This window comes from Acanthochromis polyacanthus, chromosome 8 (assembly GCF_021347895.1).
Source record: "Acanthochromis polyacanthus isolate Apoly-LR-REF ecotype Palm Island chromosome 8, KAUST_Apoly_ChrSc, whole genome shotgun sequence".
Taxonomy (NCBI): Eukaryota; Metazoa; Chordata; class Actinopteri; family Pomacentridae; genus Acanthochromis; species Acanthochromis polyacanthus.
In genome coordinates, this window is record NC_067120.1 from 35,880,231 (window position 1) to 35,903,477 (window position 23,247).

General features: G+C 41.9%; 2 protein-coding genes across 3 annotated transcripts in view; both read right to left on the bottom strand.

Moving 5' to 3' along the window:
- Positions 1-365: 365 nt before the first annotated feature.
- LOC110955863 (muscarinic acetylcholine receptor M4-like) lies at positions 366-11,913 on the bottom strand. Of its 2 annotated transcripts, none has more exons than XM_022201009.2 (3): positions 9,080-11,913; positions 3,492-4,405; positions 366-2,249 (listed from the first exon to the last, which is right to left on the bottom strand). In XM_022201009.2, exons 1-3 carry the CDS (start codon positions 9,105-9,107, stop codon positions 1,836-1,838), a joined length of 1,356 nt encoding a protein of 451 aa, XP_022056701.2. In that variant the 5' UTR covers positions 9,108-11,913; the 3' UTR covers positions 366-1,835. The 2 variants fall into 2 exon arrangements, with proteins under 2 accessions (XP_022056701.2, XP_022056699.2); XM_022201007.2 differs by having other exon boundaries at positions 367-2,252.
- Positions 11,914-12,033: 120 nt separating this feature from the next.
- ambra1b (autophagy/beclin-1 regulator 1b) overlaps positions 12,034-23,247 on the bottom strand; it is a 49,084-nt gene continuing 37,870 nt past the window's right edge. The window contains 4 exon segments of the mRNA XM_022201006.2: positions 12,034-17,797; positions 17,800-18,039; positions 20,867-20,998; positions 23,089-23,247. The exon segment at positions 23,089-23,247 is cut by the window's right edge and continues 29 nt beyond it. Of these exon segments, the coding sequence (XP_022056698.2) occupies positions 17,481-17,797; positions 17,800-18,039; positions 20,867-20,998; positions 23,089-23,247 (848 nt within the window). The 3' untranslated portion in view covers positions 12,034-17,480.

Genomic DNA, 23,247 nt, shown 5'->3' on the forward strand with positions numbered 1-23,247 from the left:
AGAAAACCCTTGTGCAGTTATGTTAGCACATGGATAAAAGTGTGAGTTTTCATGGAAAACTTGAAATTGTCTGAGTGACTCCAAACTTTTGAGCAGTAGTGTATAAACACGGTTTCGCTCTGTCAACTTTGAGGTGACAATCACTAGAAGCAAAGAGAGTAGAAAACCATCACAGAGTTCCCCAAACACAAAGAGACAACATGGGTTGCATTCAGCCAACAAACACTTTGGTAAACAAATCATACTGACAAAGAAAGAAAATCAGCATGTTGTCTGTTGACGGAATAAATGGGCCACAATCCTCTCTACCTGCTAACCTTATTAGCCTTGACGAATGAAAAATAAACATAAAAAGCTAGTTTTTGCAGCATATTATGTCATTTGACGCTGGTGACTTTCTACTCAAACAATAAAAAAATCTAACCAGACAATCTGCACATAATTTTATGATTTTTGAAAATATATCAACTGGCAATCGAAGCACAAGATTTATTGACGAGTTAGCTGCTGTTTCTACATGATCTGATGTTGGATGTTTGCAAAGTTTACATGTGACTTTATGAACCAAAAACATCCACATCGACGACTTCTTTGACATGGTGTCGAATGCTTTGGAGTCAAATCTGAATGAACATTCATGAAATAAACAGTCTTTAGCGGGTTGGGCCGTTGCAAAGTTGTGAAAACATGGAAGTGTTCATCGGTAGTCTGCCAAAAATAACGGAATAATCCTGGAACGCTGCTGATGTAGCGATTTTCTCAACATGACGATACCAAAGACTGATGAAAGTATCGACCAACCAATTGAGCGGTCCACCTGCACACTACAAACCTGCTTATTGACGATAAGTCAAACTATGTAGCCACCAGAAATATGGAGTAAACCTGGGCTTCACCGCCATTACAAAACATTAAGTTGTTTCCAGGATATAATAAACAAAAACAACAAGAGAGTAAAGAGTAACTACAACTCTGGTACATTTGCCTCTTTGTCAGTTGAGTCCATTACCAAGTCATGAAAGTAACACCAGTGATGGATGAAACCATGTTAACCAACTGATCCACCAGAACACTACAGACCTCAGAGGAAACAACTTTCTGTCAGCTATAAAGTCACCAGCAATGACTGAAACACTTTATATGTGGGCGGGAGTTCCTAATTAAATTAAAAATACCAGTGAATCCCATCAGAGATGATCAGAAAGAAGAATTTGTGTCATTATATTCAACTTATACCAGTATTTTCCAACACTATATGACAAATTGACCTATTAGCTTAGATTATTCTGCAGCTATCTTAATAATTCATTGTTTACATGAACATTTAAAGCTTCATCTTGTCTTATGTTACAGTAAATTCAATATTCTGGGATTTTTGGCTGGTTAGTTTTGTAAAACAAGACATCTGATGGGTTCTGAAGCTGTGATTCGTATTTTGCTTTTACTGTTTTTCATTCTTGCATCCACCAAATGCTCCGTCAATAATTAAAAGAATTGTTAACTGCAGCACTAATACCAATATAATGATTAATTAATCCTTAAACATGGCTTATATCTACAAAGACAGATTTAAGGAAAATGATTTAAGATCCATATACGAGTTTAGTTGTAAGTCAGTGAGGAGAGCTTGAATAAAAACATACATTTTCATCATGTGCCAGCTTTAATTGAAAACTTAGCTCCACCTGCTGTTTATCTGGCCAATCAGAAGAAGGAAACATCAACTCCTGTTTTCTTTTCTTGGTTAATTAGTTAAAATTTGTGCTTCATTTGAATGTAATCGTCTCCAATGGAACATGTCAGGTGAGCAAATTTGTTTACTTGCCACGGAAGCGTCACTTCACTTTTCCGCCACGACATCGCAGGAGGCTGCAGAAGGTTTTCCTGAAGGTGACGTTGCACAGAGCGTAGCAGAACGGGTTGGCGGCGCTGTTGACGTAGCAGAGCCAGTAGCCGGTGGTCCACAGGATCTCTGGGATGCGCACATGGCAGAAGGCGGCGACGACGGCCATGACGTTGTAGGGCGTCCAGGTGAGGATGAAGGCCAGCAGGATGGCCAAGATGGTCTTGGTGACCCTCCTCTCCCTCGCCGTCACTCGCCGCCGTCTCCTCTCCTGAGACCTAAAGCTGAGGCAGGTGGAGAACGTCGCCGACGCCTTCCGGTGGAGGTTGGAGTTGGACGAGGAGTCCTTATTGATCTTGTTGTAGTCTTCGTCTCCAGTTTGGCAGGTGGTGGCCCGAGCGGGACGCTGCTGAGGAGGCAGATCAGACAAGTCAAGGCTGAAGGATGTGCAAAAAATAAAGTGAGTTCTAGCGGGAATGGAGATTTGTCTCTGTAGCACCACGATGCCTTATTTATAAGGCAAGGCAAGCTTATTTATATAGCACAACTCATACACAAGGAAATTCAAGGTGCTTTACAGTGGCAAAGAAATATATTCAGAAAATGATTTAGAAGAGGACATACGTTAAAAATAATAAAAATCTAACATAAAAGTAGACTTTAAGATCATTAAAAGTGCATTAAAAGACAAGAAAACAGACTGAGCATCTACGAGAAAGCTGCAGTAAACAATCTGGTTTCAGGCCTGATTTAAAAGAGCCGACAGTTTAAGCAGAACTCAGCTGTTCAGGAAGTTTGTTCCACAGGTGAAGAGCATAAAATGCTGCTTCAAGATTTTTGGTTCTGATTCTGTGAACATAATATAAAGACGTGTTGTTCCGATTAAGCTTTGTTTGGATCCAATTAAAGTAATTTATTATTTAGTATCAGTCAAAACCCAATACCAGTGTCAATTTCATGTATTGTAGATGAGCTGTAGTACCGTGTTGTGCCACCACCTGAGATGTCAGGCAGTTCTATGCTTGAAAGCAGAGAGCATTGTGGAGGTTTAAGCTGTAAAGGGGCACCATGACAAAGACTTCTGTAAGGCTTAATGACGTCCGACCAACACATTTGCATTGAAACAGGTGTAGATCAGGTGGGTCATTCTTTCTACATACCTTTGGAAGAAGTAAAAACAGATTTTGTCAGTGCATTGACTAATTCAAAGTGTGCTGAATTTATCTCACAAACTGGATATTAAGTAAGTTATTCAGACTTAGTATACCTCTGTGACAGTGAATGTAAATGAAGGATCAGATTTAAGTTCAGTCATTACCAATCATTAAAAAAAATGTGTTTATCAGCTCAGATTTTAGTTGTTAAGATCAGATAGGGATGCTCCTAGTGGTACATGATACATTTTATGTTTAACCAGTAATTTCAGCTCCTTTGACCTGGATATTGCTCTTGGATGTGTTGCTATTGTGACAATAGGTTTCTGATATCACAAATTGCATCAGGACTTACAGCACGACTATGTTTGTGCTCAAAGCTGCAATTTAGACAAAAAAACTCTTCAAGAAACCTCAGTAGTGGATCCATCAGGATGTCATGAATCAACAGAAACTAGATTTACAGTTCTGGAGGACAGAATTAAAGGATCTACCAGGTGTCTCCAGCTGTCCACCGTCACCAGCGTGTCAACAGGACTTCTGGACGCTTTCCGTTTCCTTCTGGTCTTCAGCGAGCTGGACGCTGATTGGTTCAGAGACACTTCGGAGGTGGGGTCACTGCTCACCCAGCTCCGTCGTTTCAACAGGAAGTCTTTGATGGAGAGACTGGACGTCCGGAGAGTACCCTGCTCTGAACGGAGCGCGCTCAGTCGACCGTGGCTAGCAGCCGACAGACGGCTATACAGGCCGATCATGATGACGGCTGGCAGGTAGAAGGACGGCAGCGTGGTCCCCAGAGTGACGGACGGACTGGCTAGGAGCTGGGTGTAGCAGGCGCCATCAGGGACGGCTCGCCGACCGCCGACGGTCTGCCAGCACAGAATGGTTGGGGTCCAGAGGACGAAGGACAGCAGCCAGGCAGCGGCGATCATCATTCCCGCCATCCTGCCCGTCCTCCACACCGGGTAGCTGAGCGGCCGAGTCATGCAGAAGTACCGGTCCAGACTGATGACCAGCAGGTTCATGACAGAGGCGTTGCTCACCACGTAGTCCATGACAAGCCACACATCACAGAGCGTGGCGCCCAGCGGCCAGCGGCCCTGCAGCAGGTACAGCGTGTACAGGTTCATGGACAGCAGCCCGATGATCAGGTCAGCCACTGCCAGGCTCAGCAGGAAGTAGTTGTTGATGATCCGCAGGTGGCGGTTCACCTTGATGGACAGGATGACCAGCGTGTTGCCGACGACGGTGACCACGCTGAGGGAGGCGGCTACCGTGACGATGAGGATCAGTTGGGTGGGGCTGTAGGGATAGCCCACTGTGATTGCAGGCTGGCAGGAAGAGTTGACGCAGAGGCGGGGCCGAGCAGAGGTGTTGAGGTCGAGGTCAGGGGTCGATCCCATGCCTCCTAAAAACACAGAAAACATTGTGATAAAGAAAAGCCTGAGGTTTTCTTAGAATGTTTACTGACAATTATCACACCTAAAATAAGACAGAATATTCTGTACTTTTTGCAGCTAGTTCTCAGCTATACACAGTGAACAACAACAATCTGTACCCTTGATCTGTGGTAAAATACTCTGAAATGTTCTGTGCAGTAATGTAAATTTTAACATAAAATAAAATACTGTAAATAGCGCTCTATACATTTAACAATAAACCTGAGAACAATAATAAACAGTAGCAATACTCCATATTCTTAAATCATTTAATAGTGCACAGCTCAGTAAACATCATAGAGTTCTGCATAGAAATCACAAAAAGCTGCTCTCAGTAATCTTTCACAGTGAGTAGATGTTCTTTTGTTGCAGGTCCATGGTCCAGACGTGGACATCGAACAGGCCGGGGGGGGGGGGGGGGGTCTGGCACTGTGGGCTTCAGCGGGAAACGTCAACTACTGGAGTCCTCCATGGACCTTGAGTTTAGTGAGTAAGGTAAGAGCAGAAAGGGAGCTGCCACTCGGACGCCGTTCTTCCACCCAGACAAGACCTCTTTCTGCTGTCACTGCTACACAGACTGCCCTAGTGGAGGTTTTAGGTGGAATATTCCTTTTAACCAGCCCCTCAGGTCTCTTTGAGGATTTGGGATGGAATACTCGGTTAAACCAACATTTTAGGTGCATGTCCAGGCATTTAAGGTGGAATGTTTCTTTAAGGTGGATGTGTGAGGGCCTTATAGGTGGAATACTTCCTGAAACCAACCTTTTAGGTCAACATTCAAAGATTTAAGGTGGAATATTCCTTTAAACCAACCTAAATTTCATGTTTTGATCATTATTAAGTGAGAAACCTCAATCCAGACTCCTCATAAAGATGTTTGGGATTTATGCTGCTGTTATTTGTTCAGTCCAGACTAAATGACAGAAATCCACAACTGTAAAATGTCAAAACAATCCATGTGACTAAAAAATCAACAACTTTACAAACTCTAAGATTAAACTCTCCACAAGGATCCAAAATAAGCTGGACTTCTACATGAGAGCTTTAATTATTCTTCATCTACTTCCTGAGAAGTTTGGTCAATAAAAAAGACAAAAACTAATATTTTCAGCTGAACTAAAGACAGACTTTATGATTTTTCTGCTCACATGTTGTGTTGTTGTAAACTTACTCTTTCAAATAAATACCCTCATAACCCCCTGGAAACCAGCGTTTGTCCTGTTTTTGCTCCTCAGCGACCCTAGACAGCTGGTTGTAATGTTTTTTGAGCAACACACCATACTATGACATTTTTACAGTGAAGGTTCTTCTATGGAACCAGTTTGACATGTTCAGGTGTTCTCTGTGTAAAAACTCAGAGATTTCAGGTATCAGAAGGTGGTTTTTCAACTTTCTCTGTTAACTTTCTGCTTCAACTTTAAACTAAATTTCCTTCACTAAGCCAGCCCTCTGGACTTCCAGTAAGCTGTGTTCCTATTGGCTGTCCAGGTGTCTGCTTGGTGTTATCAGGAACACCTGAGCAGCTCAGTGTCTTCCTGCTTTATGTCTGCAGTCAAAGGCTGAATCCAAATCTCTGGACTTCACCGCACTTGTGAACTCGCGGACTTTGCGGGCGCGTTCACGGGAAGTCCGGGAGTGCTGAGGGCTGTCCAAATCCACAATTCATCCAGTGCACAAGGGGCCTCAAGCGGACTTTCAGAGAGTCTGCTTGGGGTGCAGACTTCTGCAGACTTCACCAGTTTGATTACCCACAATTCATTGCAATACGGACGTGACGTTTAAATTTTTCAAATTTTTTTATTGCATCTGGCCTATAAAAGCTGTGCAGTCTGAAGCCGAAATCATGAGCTGAGAAAAATAATGGCGGAAAAAGGACGAAAGCAAGTCCTCCAATGTAAGTAATACCCAAATTAATTAATATTATAGCGTATACATGATAGTTCTTCAAACAGTGTCACGGAAACGACTGAAACGGACTCCAAGTCTGTCTATTAGCTCCATTCATAATGCTGTAGACTCCCGCACTTGCAGACTTTACGTGATGACAGTAAAGACGTCACATTACATATGACTGAAGTCCGCGAGGGCTCAGTCTGCAAGTCCAGAGGGTGGAGATATGGGTGCAGCCAAACATTTCCTCTGCTTCTCTTCACTGAACCGGGTTTGGCTCCGTTGCTTTAGTTTGTTCTTTAGGCGTTGGCTTGCAGCTTCCAGCAGTAAAATCCTCTTTAATGTGTTTCTTGGTGTGTTTTAGGGCTTTGTACTGGATAGCTGTCTTGGTAAATGTGGTTCTTTAGCCACAGTTAGCACATGGTGTATGTGTGTGATTAGTGGGTTTGGTGCAGCTGAGTTGTGTCTTTATCTTGGCTGTAGTGAGTCTTTAGAGGTTTTTGGTCAGACACATTCTGTATTCTTGTTTGTGAACCAACATTGGTTGTCCAGAAGGTAAGAGTTCCTGTCCTGATTCTCTGTTTAAAGAGCTTCTCTGGTAGGCTGCAGGAGACTTTAGCGTTTGGGTTGTGCTAGTTTGGTTTTTGTACGGTTTCATTTGGACGACTATCTTGAGGCCCCTCCAAGTGGTTTAGTGAGGTTTTCTGGAACAGTTCTACAAAACAACCTGCAGCAGAAGAGACTTTGAGAGTTTTTAGGAAGTTCTGGAGACCAGACTTTAGAGCAGCAGAAACATTTGTCAGCAGTTTGAGCAGGAGAAGGTGAGCTTCAGAGTAGAAATGAGAAGGAAACCTTCTTGACCTGTGTGGTGAGGTCCTGTACCAAGAGTTTGAGCAGGTTGTAAAGAGTCTGTAGTTCTTTGGTCTGAAAGCACCAGAAGAGTCGACTCATTAAAGGAGAAAACAGGAGATATTGTTGGTTCTTCTGTCGCTCTGCAGTTTCCTTAGACTGAATATCAAGTTTCTATTCTAAATGATTTACTGTGAGCCCAAGAAGACTTCAATGAACTCCCTCCGTTCCCTGAACACAACACATTTTATTACTGTGTTAAACCTTCTTTTTTAAAAATATGTTTGAGTTTTAATCATAGATTTTTTTTTTTTTTTTTTTTAAATCTTTGCTTGTTTAGTTTTGTCATCTGTGTGAAAGGTGCTCAAATAAAATTGAATGGATAAACTGAATAACTGACTAACTCATGATTGTAACAACAGAAGTATTTTCATTGTGATTTAAGGGTTTGTTTCATTTCTAAGGTTGGGGTTAAAATCTTGACAAAAGATTAAAGAAATAAACTACATTAAAAAGCAATTAAATCAAAGGGAAAAAAACATTTAATATAATAAAACTTTAAAAAGAAAATTAAACATTAAATACAATTAAATTATGTTAGAGACAAAATATTTATATAATTAAACAGAAGATACAAAACATGTAATTATTAAATTAAACATTTTTAAACAAAAATATTAAACATTAAAGATGAAATATTTTAGATAAATCATTAAAAAATACAAAACATTTACTTAGATTATTAAACCTTTAAAAATACAAAACATTTAATTCAAAAATTAAATGTTTAATTAGAAAATTAAGTCTTAAAGAGGAAACTTTGAATAGGAATTAAACAGAAAATACAATGAAGCAATTAAACTTTGGGAAGGAAAAGAAATTTTTCAAACAAGCTGATAAAACATTTGAGAAAACAAACATGAAAAAGACAAAATGTTTCAAAATCAAATCAGACATTAGAAAAGAATAAAAGGTGAGAAAAGAAAAAAACTAAATATTTAAGAAGAATCAAACTAAATACAAAAAATTTGAAAAGACACCAGTTAGACTCTAGAAGATCAAATTAAACAGAAGAGACGATAAAACGATGAAAAAGAGCAAAAACAGATAAAGGTCTTAAAGAGTTTTCTAGTCTGAAATGAAAACAAGTTGTTTCTTCAAACATTTCCTCTTTCTGTGTTCTTGGTTTGACTGTGTACAGATTTACTAAGAGCTCATTTCAGAAAACTGCTTTCCAGATAAAGTCTACTAGTAGTTGAAGGCATCGATCAAACTAATGTTACCTTCTGATCTCCACAAACTTTACTGTTCAGTGAAGAGAATCTTCACTGAACTGGTGAACTGGTGACCTGCAGCTCCATAGGTAAACCCTTAACTCACTGAGCTACAGATCAGATAAAAAGAAATAAACTCGTCGTCCCCAGGATGACACAAGGGGCAAGTAAAGACGTTTAGTATTCTGCTCCACCACTGGCAAACTGAATCTGAACTAAAACTACATTTGAACCCTAAAAATGAGTATAATATTCATCATTTCTTGACAGAACCACTGCCAAGAAACCCTTCTGAGCAGCTTTGACAGGTACTTTCTTGCAGGAAATTCAACAATCTTTCATCAATAACTGCCATTTAACACTGAAAAAGACACATTTCTAACAAAAAAAAAATCTATTTAAAGAGTCCTAATACTTACTGCAGTCTTAGAGCCAAGAGAAAGATATTTGTAACATGTAATGTGGAAAAAAAGTGCAGATTTTGAGAAATCTATTGTGTGAAAAATGTACGTTGTGCAAAAATCTGTAATGTAAAACTGAATATACAATGACCTGCACATCTAAAATCTGAATAAACCATAAACTAGAAACACATCTAAGAACACGGAATGAACTGATGGCATTACTTACCGACGTTGAACTGCATCCAGCCGCTCATATCGTCGTCCTTCAGCAGCAGCAGCAGTTTATATGCAGCTGAAGAAGCAGCGACTCGCGTCTCCGACTGGCCTCAGATCAGACTCCGGTTCACGTGGGACGTAATGACACATTACTGCGAGAACGGACGGAGCTCTGCTTCCGTTAGGGAGGACGCCGCCACCCCGAGTTTACACTTCATCTTCCTTCCATCATTAATAAAGAGTCTGATCCACTTCATGTGGCAGCAGAGGACAGAAGGCTGCGGATCCTCAGTGAACAACCAGAAACTGACCAGCGTTCGCGTAAAACATTAACTATTCACAGTCATAAGCTTGACAAGTTTTGGAAGATATGGAAAGTTTTTGTAATTTCCTTGAGCAAACGGACGTCCGGGTCGATGACTGGAATGATGATCTGACCTGAAGACTCTTGTCTTTCCATTGCGTTTTATTTTAGTATTATATATGTTTAAACTTATGTACATGTATATGTGTGGGTGGATAGTAACATTTGTATACTATTATTATTTTTATTTGTATTTATTTAGTTTTATTATTATTATCCATGTAATATACTTTTCTTTGTATACCACTTCTAATGATTTTTTATCTACTTTATTCTTTTTTTCGCTTTTGTTTTCATTATTAATGCTATTGTTATTGCTTATATGTGCCTTCATGTTCTTCATTGTTTGTACAATTGCAAAATGTGCAATAAATGGTTTGGTTTTTAAATAAAACTATTCACAGTCCAGTTTCCTCCACATCGTCTGACGTACAAAGATTAACAGCACATCTGTAGGGAATAAAGAATATCAACCCTCTCAGGTCCTCCATCCACCATTTGTTTAATCAAATTACTTCATTTTTCTGTTTTAATGTCATTGAAGGACCCATATGCTGCACATTCACAGGTTAATAAACACATTTTGAATGAATGAATGTTAATTAGTATTTTTGTAGAACTTGGGTGAACTGCAGGCTGTGTTTACACATAGAGAGGATTGTAAAAACTAATTAAAAATGTAAATTACTACTACTTAATACTAGTGAAATTACTTTAATATGTAGAGATGCTATGTTTTTAGCATTGGTACCAACTTTGGGTGCTTGGAAAAGATGTTGGATGTGTTTATTCCAGTTTTTTCAGCATAAATAATCAAATAACTTCTACTTTTTCTTGCAATTTTGTGAATTTTAACTGTCAAACTGCATGGATGACCTTGTTTTCAGTTATAGAAATCAAATAAAACTTCTGCAAGGGAAGTCAAGATGGCATTAGAAGGTAAACGGTGATAAGTGGTGTCTGCAGCTAATATGTCTCAAACTGCATGGGTGCTCCATCATGTAAATGCACCATTACTCTCTCTGTAACTTCTTACTTATCCCAAAAAGTAAATTTGAGATGAGGAGTCGCCGTTTGGACTCAGTTTAGTTTGGACAGTTCTGGTTCTGTTTCCATAGCGTAGAATGACTTGAAGTTGGAGTGAAAAATGAGCCAACATGGACTAAAAATGTGAACAGAAATAAAAACGCCCAAAAACTGCTGTTTGGAGTTCAGAGGGTAAAATAAACTTAATCATCAATTAACCTCAACAGTGAAGTCTTTTTGCTTCTTGAATCACAGAATTAAAAGTCAGGATTCACCTGATAAATTATTAGTTTTTAATCTAAGTGACTACCTGAGTGTGTTTTTAATCAGTCTGCCGAGGCGGCGTTGGTTTTTCCGTCTGTCTGTCTGTTACTCAAAAACAGACTAACAGATTTAGATGAAAATTTCAGGGAAGGTCAGAAATGACACAAGGACCAAGTGATTACATTTTGGCAGTGATGCAGCTTATAGTCTGGATCTCCAGAATTCTTAAAAATTTCTGTGTCATTGCCAGATAGGCTGCTATCTGGCATCACTGTAACCATGACAAGTGAACACTGACAGCTGCCTGTTGATGATCACGATTGTGATCCTACTACAAATCCACCACTGAGGACTTATTTGGATTTATCTGTTGGAAAATTATACAAGGAACAACTAATTAAATTGTGGGGGTGTTTCTGAGTCCCATCAATTCCCGCCATCTGCTACATACACCCCCTGTCAAAAGTTTTAGGACACTGTCTCATTCAAATAAAGTAGAACCTGTCCTACAACTCTTTACAGGGGGTGTATTTCATCATATGGATGTGATCAGGGCAGGACTCTGATCATACATGTAAAGTTTCAGGCAGATTGGAGCACGTTCAGGGCATTTACACAGCATTTGAAATTTCAAGGGGAAGGATCAAAATTCCAGAGGCCTCCATGGACACATCCTTTGACTTTGGAAAAAGATTTTAATAACTTTGGATCATTAAGGCCTCCTGTATGTACTGGCCCAATTTGAGGTGAATTGGAGTTTCCCCCTAGAAGGAGTTCGCTCTAGAATAAATGAAAAATGGGCAAAATCTGACATTCAACGCAAAATAGCTCACTTCCTGTTGGGCTGTCACTGACTTTTTTGTTCATCCTGATGTGCTGCATATGTGTACCAAATTTGGTAGATACACTCCCTGTCAAAAGCTGTAGGACAGGTTCTACTTTATTTGAATGAGAAAGTGTCCTAAAACTTTTGACAGGGGGTGTATATAGGTGTCGCAATTCCGTATCCACACATAACACACACATGTGTAACACAGGCCTGTGTTCAGTGCAAGGTCATTTTCTTTGTGGGTACATCGATATTAAATGGTCACATTCTATGGTGCCGTGATTTCTGCCACGACCTGCCAAGATTTCATCCATCGGAAATGATACGACTGAGCAGCCTTGGCGGAGTGCTGCGCTCTGAGTGTTTTACTTATTTCATTATTATTTTACAGCTGGCTAAATGATAAAAGCTGTAGACTCAGAACTCATCTGGACACATCTGGATATTTCTGCACAGGAAAATATTCAAACAGTCGACGAGGTCACAGAAAAACTCTCCAAGCTCTTTAATTACATCACGTCTAAAAGTCAAAGCAAAGAGTCGCATTAGAGCTGTACAAACTCCACAGTCTGACAGAGGGAGGAGGGGGCTGACACAGGTGTACCTTTCGCATCGACCAGTTGCATCGCTGGATTGCGGCGGCGCAGTTTCTCCTTCACATTCATTCTTAACGGACAACCCGAAACACGCACACACAGGGAACAAAAACACGCTCGGACACGTCGCTTTAAAATGTTCATTGATCAAGTAAAGCCAGGAGGAGTATCCAGATCACATCGCCTGCCGGGGTCGCCGTGGAAACGAGATCTCACCTGGACTAACCGGCAGAAAGTTAAATCATAGGTCCGTTACTACTACCCTCCCCACCCCCAACACATTCACACAAACACACAACGCTATCAGTACGTGACCCTCTATGCAGCTTTGTGCGTGCGTGGCTAAGCACATGTGGAATAACGATTAAAAAAAAAAAAAGTTTGAAGAAAAAAAAACAACAGCAGAGCGCCAGCGGCTGTACAGTCCCACAGGCTGGAAACTGAAAAGTAGCGCTTCATCATAAAATTCAAGTTTTCTTCTGCAGGAGTTTGAAGGGAGAGGAGAGGGCGGGGTTTGGATTGGAGACGCCAATCGCAGGACTTTTTCCACTGCAGGAGCTTTAAAAGTGGCGGTAAACACTCGGCAGCATTCCTCAGGGCTCTGGTCTTGGTCCTCTATAGCTTCACTTTTAGAATCCTTGCTTCATGAGGAGAAACTTCACAGATAATCTCTCTAATTCACACATTCAAACACTACAACATGTAAAAAATAAGAGCGCATCAGGGACGATCTAAACCCAGAGATCACAGGAATTTGGAAGCGGTGGGCACAAATCTCTCCACCATTCTTTGTAAACTTCTGTTGTCACGCAAAAACCTGAGAAATAACCACAATCACAGCTATCTGATGTGTTGATGGGGACGTAGAATCATGATTTCATTACATCCCAATTCCATTTAACCCTTGTTCTCTGAGATCATTAAGCCACATGCGAGTCTCTGTAATGGTGCTTCGTTACTCCCAGCTAAACTCCTCCTCAGTAAGAGTCAGGTACTGCATCTGATATACATTATTTGGAAGTGAGCATTAGCTGGGAAAACGATATCGGAGAACATCGAATATTAAATGACTCAAGCAAAGTAACATTTGATCTGGACGTCCCAACAAGATATAACAATGAAGGAAACACCAAAAATGGAGACTATGGTGCAGCAACTTTCAGTCATAATACTTTTAAGTGAGAATAAACAAATATCGATGGGAAAACGGTTGGGAAGATGCAGTCGAGACGATTAGCTGCTTCTTCGGGGACGAGAGGTGAGATTTGAATTATTAGTTTTAATATTTGGAGCTAAAGTGAGCCTTAAGCCTTGAGGACTGTTCCTTCCTTGTAGACATTTATATTACCTTGTTTTAATATGACACCTAAATAACAATAACACAAACAGAGCAACTGACTAGTGTGTTTTTAAGTTTCCTGCTTTACATTTTAAAATCTCAATCCAGAAGCTGAAGTCCTGTTACTGTAAACATCTGACGCTGGTTTCTAAACGATTCGGACTGAATGCACAAACTTCAGCCACAAAAGAAACATGGAGGTGTAGGAAGAGTCTTGATACAGAGGAAGAATGAACCATTTGCACCCCAAAAACGACATCATTTATCAAACAAAACTGCAAAAATTGAAATATTTTGATTTTCAGCTTCTGTATGCGAGCTTAAAATCATGTTAATTCATTAAAATCTGATTAAAACTACACCAAAAATAACCTTTTGCATAACTTTGTGTAAGAAAAAACTAAAATTTCAACTCGGCTGTGACCAGACAGACATTTTTGAGTTTTCGGCTGAACTGCAGGCAGTGTTTAGAGAGAAGTGTGTAAACAAATTAAAAACCAGGTAGTTAAATATCTATAGTATGTAGACACACTGATCCCCCCCCCCCAGTTTTATCTACATCTGTGGGAAAATATGTTGATTCCAGGCAAAATAAACAGTCTCAGAAATTACTTTTTTTTTTTTTTTACATTTTTTGTTCTGATTTATGGCATTTTCATTGTGTCAAACTGCACAGAAAACATTTCGGACTTCTGCTTCTTGTCATGGCTGTTCTGTCCACAGAGGGGCTGGATTGAGCCAACAGTGAGAAAAATGACGCCGGTTTTCCAACAGCCAGTAATCAGTAACTGCTCATTAATACTGCATTAAAATGAGGATCTGCAGAGCTCTTGGATGGGGTCGCTGACTTCTCTTCTTCTGAACTGTGAGGCCACATCTCAGGGTTTCTGGCTTCTCAGCATTTTCTTGGCTTCTGATAACGATGACTCATCTTTTCCTTGTTATTAAACCTATTTTAAGTTGTTTAAGGTCACAGAATCTCTGAAATCAAGCGTTTTTCCCTCCGTTCAAAGTAACAACAGCATCAGCGCACGAATGCACAAGGGCTTCTGGGAAATTTTGCTTCCTTACAGCAGCTAAAAACATAAATATTGACCTTACTTGAACACGTGAGGCTGGAGTTTTAGATACGAGTGTAGATGTGAGATCAGGGTGATTCTGAATCGATTTTCTCTTCCATCGAGAGCTGAATCGGGAAGTTCTGGCTTCACTTTGGCTCTACGGATGCTGCTTTTGCAGAACCAACACGTTTTCTAGCAGGTTCTCAGGTTGAAGCTCCTGCAGTGGAAAAAGACGATCAGTTTCACGCTGCATCCCTCAGCTGAAACCGGCGGAGACGCCACATGTGCCTCCTGCCTGCCCCGACTACAACGCAAACACACACTTTTCCTGCTCACGATGCAGCACACAAACTTCTCATTTCATAGGAACGCAGACACTCAGAAGTGAACGTGTCTCAGATCGACGTGCCTCCACCGACCACGTGAGCAGATTTTCACTCCGCCGCTCGGTTAAAAAGAAGAAAAACACAAAACGTTTCCTTTTGGTCGTTTTACTCACGCTGCCGATAGAAATGTCCTCGCTTTCGAAGGACTACACCAGTGTTTCTGCACGTTTCTGTCCCTAAAAATGCAACGAAAGAGCTGTGACTGACAATAATTTCTGTTTTCGGTGACCAAACATAACAGAAAAAAAGGTGGAAAATGTCTTGTTTTGCGCAACCAGTCCGACAAAAATGTATAAATATAGTAGACGGCAAAACAAAACGACAAAAATAGAAGCTGTTATCGTGCTGCCAGGAGGAAGAACGTGTGAGGATAAAACACCAGGAGTAAAATGTAAAAACACCCTGTGAAGCAAAACCAGAAAAAAGCTGCAGTTCCATCTCACGAACGTGAACATTTTCTGCTTTCGTTCCTCTGTAAAAGCAAACCAAACATCTTTTTTTGTATTTTGAGAGCCAGTTGGACAAAACAAGACATTTGAAAACCAACTCCAGCACTAACTTCAACTCCCATGATGCTCTGCAGGACTTAAACAGGTAATAAATACTTAGACTTTCTGTGAGCAGCTCCTGTTTGCAGTGGGTGTACGGAAAACTTTCGCTGGATTTCTGTTTTACTGAAGAAAACCTAGAAGAGAGACGCATTCTCAGGCAGTTTTTAAAGTGTTTTGACTGATTTCTTTCAGAGATAAAGAGCAGAAATCCCACTGAATCTAAAAATGCGTCTTTTGTGTGACTTCAGGTCCGACTCTGATTAGGAGTGTGATTTTAGACACAAACTGCATCACTCAGACGTACAGAATAAACCCTCTGAACCCCAAAAACAACCAAATAAGTTTAAAAAAAAAATCACCAAAACTACATCACCGATCAGCCAGAAACTGTAAACAGAGAAAGAATCGCCAGACTTTCAACCTTCAGACAAATTATGTGACATTTTTGGGAAAAATTAACCAAATCTCAGCTTTAAAAAAAAAAATCAGGACTTTTCACCAAATCCCTCTATTCTGCACGTCTCAACCAGCTGCACCAGAATCTGTAACAAAAACAATAAAAATCAGTGATCTTTGGCGCAACTGTGAAGCTATTAGTGACCAAAACTCTGCAAATACGTAAACAGTTTAATATCTTTTCCCAGTGTTTTTAACGACTGTGGGCACTGCAGAAAAATGCTGATTCCAGTTTCTGTAAAATAAATAATCAATGAAATTCATCTTTTTTTCTACAATTATTTATGGCCTTTCTCTTCATGGTTGTTGTTTCCATGGAGGGCAGGACTTTAGATCTCCCACAGTGAGTAAAAATGTGAGACAAGCTGAGGGTTCAGAGGGTCAATCAGAGCTAAAACATCCGACCTTCTACCTGCTGCAGGTCGACGGACAACGAGGACAACCGTCGGTCGTGGCTCTGTCTGCGAATTGAATAAAAATGTAGAAACTTCTGCTCACACAGGTGACGCCTGCGGTCAAGAAATGCAAAGTCACTCGCTTTAAAAACGTGGCGTCGGTCACCGCCCGCCTCGTCGAACGCGGCTTCAGCGATCGGACGCTTTCGAAACGGAGGAGGGGGGCCACAAACGCACAGAACACACGGCCTCGCTTAGCACCAAACACACTGTAGTGCAACTGGGTGGGTTTTCAGGGAGGGGCTGGAGCAGGTCATAATGAATCCACCCTCCTCCCCCGCCCCCCCAAACAAGAAATGGTTCTTCTCCTCTTCAGCCTTTAAAAAAAAACAAACAGAAGAAACTCAAGGTGTTTTTGTTTCATGAACTGCAGCATTATTGAAAAGACATGCAGTAGATTCAGTTTTGTTCGGTCTCGTTTTGTCCGTTCAGTCATCGGTGAATTTTTCTCCACTCGGCTGCGGGCCGCCGCTCAGAGTCCAGCCTCAGACGGCCTCGGACACGATTCCTGGTTTTTTCGAACATCATAATTACACACGGTACAAAAAAAAGGGGAAAAAAACAACAAAACAGGCTTCAAAATAAAGTAGTGCTGAATTCACTTTTTAAACACTTCAATCACGCACTATTTCACATCAAATTCAACATCACATGGCACCGAATGCAGCACGTTGGAGTAAATGTGTGTGAGAAAAGAGATGCCTCCCCCCTCGCCCGCCTCCCCCTCCTCACCCCCCAGACATGGCACTTTGACGGGAACGTCCGTCACGCTGATAGCTGGAGAGAGTCGGGCGGAGAGGAGCTCAGCGAGAACTGGCCTCCGTTCAAGTAGAAGCCCTTTCTGACGAGGAATGATCGCGGATTTCAGCTTCAGTCCAGGTTTTTAAGTGCGGGAGAAGTACATGCCGATGCCACTCCGGGGGGGGGGTGTGCCGGGGTGAGGAGGAAGGGGTGAGGCGTGGGTTCTTGTGTCCCTTCTTTTTCCAGCCGGGAGACCCTGTGCAGAGTCGAAGCAGCACCCATTTCTTTGTGAGATAAGGCTTTGAGGAGCGCCAGTCATCCGTCACCCCAGCCGACAGGGGGACTACCTGCTGTACGGGTCGCCGGGGTAACCGTTGGGCCCGCCTCCACCGCCGGGGAGGGGGCTGTGGGAGGAGGAGGAGGAGGAGGAGGAAGAAGGGGAAGACAGCAGCAGGGAGGAAGAGGAGGGACCCGGCAGGGAGTCGTCGTCCGTTCGGCCCCCGTCGAACACGTCGTCCATGTCCACGGCCAGAGCGAGGCCCGGCGGCTGGGGGCCCGACAGCACCGCGGGGCCCCACACCGGAGCCAGCTGTTCCGACGGGTTGGCAGCCTGGGGAGGGGGGTGGGGGTAGGACTGGGCCTGGGCGATGAGGAGGGGACTGAGGTGGAGGTGGCGGGGTCGGCGGGGTCGGCGGCGGCGGCGGGGGTCCTGGAGGCCGCCGTGCCCGTCTGGGAGCCGCGGTGGATCCGGTGGCTCACGATGATGTTGTTCCCGAAGCCGCCCATGGAGGCCATCGTGGTGCTCTGCTCCCGCTGCACCACCGCCGTCATGCCGCCTTCAGCGATCAGCCGCCGGATCCGGGCCAGAGCGTCTTCACCCGAACCGAACTCCGGAGACTCTCCTGCAGAACAACAACAGAGGAATTAGATTATATTCATCCTCCTCTAGAGATGTATATTATCACAGCCACTACTGCCAACACTATAGCTGCTTTTCCACTAGCACCTACTGGGCTCTACTCCACTCAGCTTAGGTGGGTGTCCATTACAGTTGAGTACCACCTCATAGTGGGTGGAGTCGTCATAGCACGGCGGCCAGGAATCCCTTAATGTCATTTGTGTGTGACACAAAGGGGACAATGGAGGACATGGAGGCCATGATATACCTGCTGCCCGGTCTAGGGCTTTCTGTCAGATTTTCTCAGTTCTGTGAAGAGCAATGGGCACTGTCACTGTTGCCATTTAAAAAAAAATGGCGGGTTTGGTTTCATGAAGGAGTGGCTCTTGTGTGTCATCACTCCCTGTCCAATCAGTGGCCTGCACTCTGTAGACACCACATTATGGACTGGACTCAGCTCACCTGGAACCCTGGCAAAGTAGGCACTAAAATAGCACGTGGTACCGGGCACTACGTCCTAATGGAAAACCTCACAAACCGAGTAGATGCTAATGGAAAAGTGCCATACAGTTATCATTAGATAACTATGTTGCTGTTAGCACCAGAGCTAACGTTAGCGACAACAGTGCTAGTACTGGCAAACAGCGTAGCCATCCCATAATAGACCACTTTTCAAGCCTGTGAAATCATGAATTAAATGTTTTATTCTTTTGTTAACTCTCTGAACTCTAAAATCTGCTGGAGGGTTTCAAATGAATGTTCTCTTTAAAAAAAAAAAAAGGAAACAAGAGAAAGGAAAAAAAAGGTCAACATGACAAAATATTGCAAAAACTAAAGAGAAAATAAACAGTCATATTTTCAATGTGTACTGTTCTACTGAAGTTTAAAACTGTGACATTTCATTTAATTCACTCTATTTCATATTTCTCTTTTAAAAACTGGACAAAACTAAACCACAGGATCCTGTAAGGAACAAAGAAATGTTTGCCTTTCCATTTTTGTGCAGTAAATAATCAAAGAAATTCTATTTTTTTATGTTTTATAGCATTATAAAACATGTTTTATGATGTTTTATAGCATTATAACTGCGTCATTCTGCACACAAGACATTTCTGAGTTCTCTCTGCTTCTAATCAGGGTTGTGCTGCTTCCATTAACATACAGGACTTCATACTGTAGTGAAAATTTTTCTCAGTGAGGAAAAAAATGGGACAAAAATGCATAGAAGGTACTCAGAGATTTGACAACTACTCACAGCTTTGCCACTGAAAGTAGAATAAACAGTGCTAGCTAACGAAACCTGGCCGTCACGTCAAACTTATCTGATTAATTAGAAACGTCGCTTGCTAGCGACAGTGAAAACTGTTGATTTCCTGGTGGAACAAGCTGCAAACAAAGTAACGTCTGCATCACACAAAACAGCCCTCAGAAATACCAGCAGCTTATAGCCGGTACTGAGGAATATTAAAAGTTTGTAAGAGCTGCTGTCGTTTTGAAATCAATTATCTTGAAGCTTAGTGCATCACGTGGACATTTAAAAACCTTTCTTTCACTGAAATATCATTTACTACCATAGCAACAAGGACATCCTGATTATATTCCAATAAACTATGTTTTTTCAGCTAATAAAACCCACATTAAAGATGCAATAAATAAGGAATCCAGTTTCAAAGATGTAAAATCAGAAGCTGCAAAAAGGGTTCGATGAACTTTCCTTTTGCTCATCATATGCGATGTCACACAACAGATATTTATCTAATAATCTAAAGCGGCAACAGACGGGACAGTTTCTGGTCTCAGATCTAAACCGGAGCAAATCAAGCAAACGACTTTCATGAATCGCTGTCGAGGGAACGAAGACGCGGATCTGCAGCAGAGTCTTAATTAGGTTGAAGTCGGGAAAGTGATCAGACAGATCTGCAGAGAAACGACCCCTGAGACGACAGAACGAGCAGCAGACCTCCGAGTGTCGACATCCAGTTCAGCCTCCTGACAAGGCGGTCAAATATGTGGTCGGTTCAGAGCCAAAACAGCCTTTAACAGGCAGAGAGAATTCACCAAAACACAGAGATAAACCAAACCACGTTTAAACAAACTGAGGAGATAGAGGGCAGATTTAGCAACACTTCTTCATATCTTCTTCTTGTTTATTCTGATTTGCTGCACATTTTTGCACATTTATCTGTATTTATGGTGATGGTAGCTGCATTCTTTCCCCTCAGGGATTAACCCTCCTGTTGTCCTCATTTACGAGCACCAAAAAACAGTGTTTCCTGGTTTGAAAGAAGTCCAAAAATTCAGCAAAAAATTTCCCAAATTTCTGAAAATTTGCAAAACCTTCAGGAAGAAAACTTCCAATAATTCCTTAAAAGTTTCAATTAAAAGTTTTATTTAAAAGAAATCCCCCAAATTTGGAAAGAAAATTTTTGTAAATATTTTCAAAAAGTAGAGTAAAAATCTTCCCCAAAAACTCCTAAAAAAATCTAAAATGATTACATATACATCAGTAAAACTTCTAATATTTCTTTAACAACATTCACATAAAAATCAAGCAAAATCCAGCGATTTATTTTGTGAATTTTCTTAAAGAAACATTTTTAGCATTTCTTTTTTTCCACCAAAAATGTTCAAAGATTTCCCAAAAATCTTGAAAATGTGGACATCAGAAGTTTCTCTGTGAAAATATATATATTTTTCCACATCTTCAATCTTTAAAACGGTTCAATTTTGACCCGCAGGACGACACGAGGGTTAATAAAGTATTTCTGTTGTGTTCTGTCAGTGAATAAAGTGTGAGCAGGGTGTTTGTGTAGCGGAGGCTGGAGGAGTACCAGTGCTCGCTGTAGAAGTGTTGGCCTCGGCTGAAGCTTCGCCCTGAACGCCGTCTGGACCTCTGCCGCCCTGAGGCGCCTCCAGCTGCCCCTGAGCTGCTCGACTGGTGGATGGAGTCTCAGGAGGCACATCTGAGGACAGACCAAAGCACAGTCTCATCAGATCTCAGCGTCCTGTCTGCACAACTGCAGCACAGTTTTTTCGTTTACGGGCACAAGCAGAGAAGCAGCAACTTTGCTCTGATGTCGACCCACTAAAGCTGCAAAAGTAAATTCCAGAACAGACATTTTTGGATAAACTACCCATCCATCCATTCTCTATACACCGCTTTCTCCTCACTAGGGTCGCGGGGGGTGCTGGAGTCTATCCCAGCTGACTCGGGCGAAGGCAGGGGACACCCTGGACAGGTCGCCAGTCTGTCACAGCTACCCACATGTTCAAATCCAAATCTTGCTTTAGAATCTGATTTAAACTTAATGATACAAAAGCAAATGAACTTACAGATTTGGAGCATGCTTCCCTTCGTGTTTGCGCTTTTACTTTGGGATACTGTCAACGATAAACAGAGCTCCAGACTGCGACCACGATGGTTGCATCTGTAACCTTTTTGGAGCATGTGCGAGGTCATGATGACCATTAAGGTGGATTTTTGTCGCTCTAACCAGCACAGGCAGCTACTGTGTTAACCACTGTGGTGGAAAGTAGGACTTTTAAAACTCTAGTGTGCTGTGATATTTATGCTTAAAAATGTGGTCTACATGCACCGTTTTTTCTACTTAAAGAAAAGCATGCATGTAAAAAAACAAACAAAAAATCACTCAGTTTCGTCTGGGATCTGACATTAAAACACTCGTTTAACTCTTCAGAATAGTTTTGCGTTTAGGGAACACTGGTAAATTCTTATAAGAATAATAACAATAATAAAACTTATTTGTAATGCTCTTTTCATTTCAGCAAAATCTCAAAGTGCTACATTAAAGATAAAAAAGGACAAAAACAAGACAAATAGGAAAAATAAAAAAAATTCAGGGACACATTTAATAAAAAAGCTTTGCTAAAAAAATATCCACTATCTGTGGAGCTCTCAGGTGGTCAGAGAGGGAGCTCCAGATGTGAGGGGAGGATGAGTTGAAGGCTCCCACGGTCTGGAGTTTGGTTCTAGGGGGCAGAGAAGCCAGCAGCTTCCGGTGAGGAGGTTCGGTATGGATGACTGAGGCATTGCCATGAATGCACTGATGGGTGAGGAGAGCGAATCTGTCGTGAATTCTGAAGGACATGGGGAGTAAACGGAGGATGGGTGTGATACGGTGTTGCTTCCTCACTCTTATCAGGATCCTAGCAGCTGTTTTCAATACACTGGAGCTTTTGCAGACTCCTGCTAGGGATCCTGATGAGAAGTGTGTTGCAGCAGACCAGCCTGGAGGAGACAACGGCGTGGACGAGCTTCTCTGCATCACAAAGATTTCTAATGTCTGCTGATGAGAAAATGTGCAGCAAGTGGTGTGTTCTGCTGGTAAATGAGAAAGTTGATGGTACCAGTTTTTCTAGTAGAAAAGGAACCCTGATATACAAACATTTTACATGATATCTGTGGGGGAAATGTTATGTTTTGTCTTTCATCTCTCCTGGCTACCTGCGGTGATACTTGCTGGACTCTGAGGCCAGTTTTATAGGTCCACTGCTACACTAAGTGCAAGAACCCCGGTCAAATGCTGGTTTCTCCAGATCTGACCTTTAAGTTGAGCAGAAATTCAAATATCTGCTTCTAAAGACGTCAGAAAAAGTCTGAAAGCATGTGGACAGACTGAACTACATCGTACTGAATGGTGGAGCTGGACTGCCAAAGTGTTTCCAGCATTGTTGTGTTTCTCACAGTGCCTCTCCCTGATACTGTAACAGGTCTGAATCATCTTAATGAAGTCTGAACTGACACTTCTACAAGACACAGGCTCTCTACGTAGAGCTTCCATCTTTCCAGCAGAGACAGAGTTAGACTCTGCTTTGTGCTACATTGGGTCAGTGTCCTCAGAGTTAGCGCTCGGTGGGCTGACATCTGACCTCAACCCTGAGATTGGGAACCAGTGGATGTTTATTCTTAGCGGCGAGGGAGAGAAAGTAATTACAGAAAATACCAATGAAGGAAGTTTTTGTCCTTAGAGTATTAAATTTATGCACAAATCCTTAAAACTGTGTGTTCTGGAGAAGACTGTTTTTTCAGTACTGAGTTGCTGCTGGGAGGCGCTGGGCTCTGGCAGGTCCCTCTCGGTTTGCGTCTCGGCATTCTGAAGCTGGATGATGGGTGTCTGGGTTCCCTGTGATGTCACCGAAGGGGCGGGATGTCGGGGCTGAAGACCAATGGCGTTCATCAGTCCCATGTCTC

Excerpts from the sequence above, each read along its gene's own strand:
- LOC110955863 (XM_022201007.2), bottom strand. The coding sequence starts at position 9,107 with ATGAGCGGCTGGATGCAGTTCAACGTCG. Across the intron at positions 4,406-9,079 it reads CTGGATGCAGTTCAACGTCG|GAGGCATGGGATCGACCCCT; the intron begins GTAAGTAATGCC and ends CTGTGTTTTTAG. Across the intron at positions 2,253-3,491 it reads TGGACAGCTGGAGACACCTG|CAGCGTCCCGCTCGGGCCAC; the intron begins GTAGATCCTTTA and ends CTGCCTCCTCAG.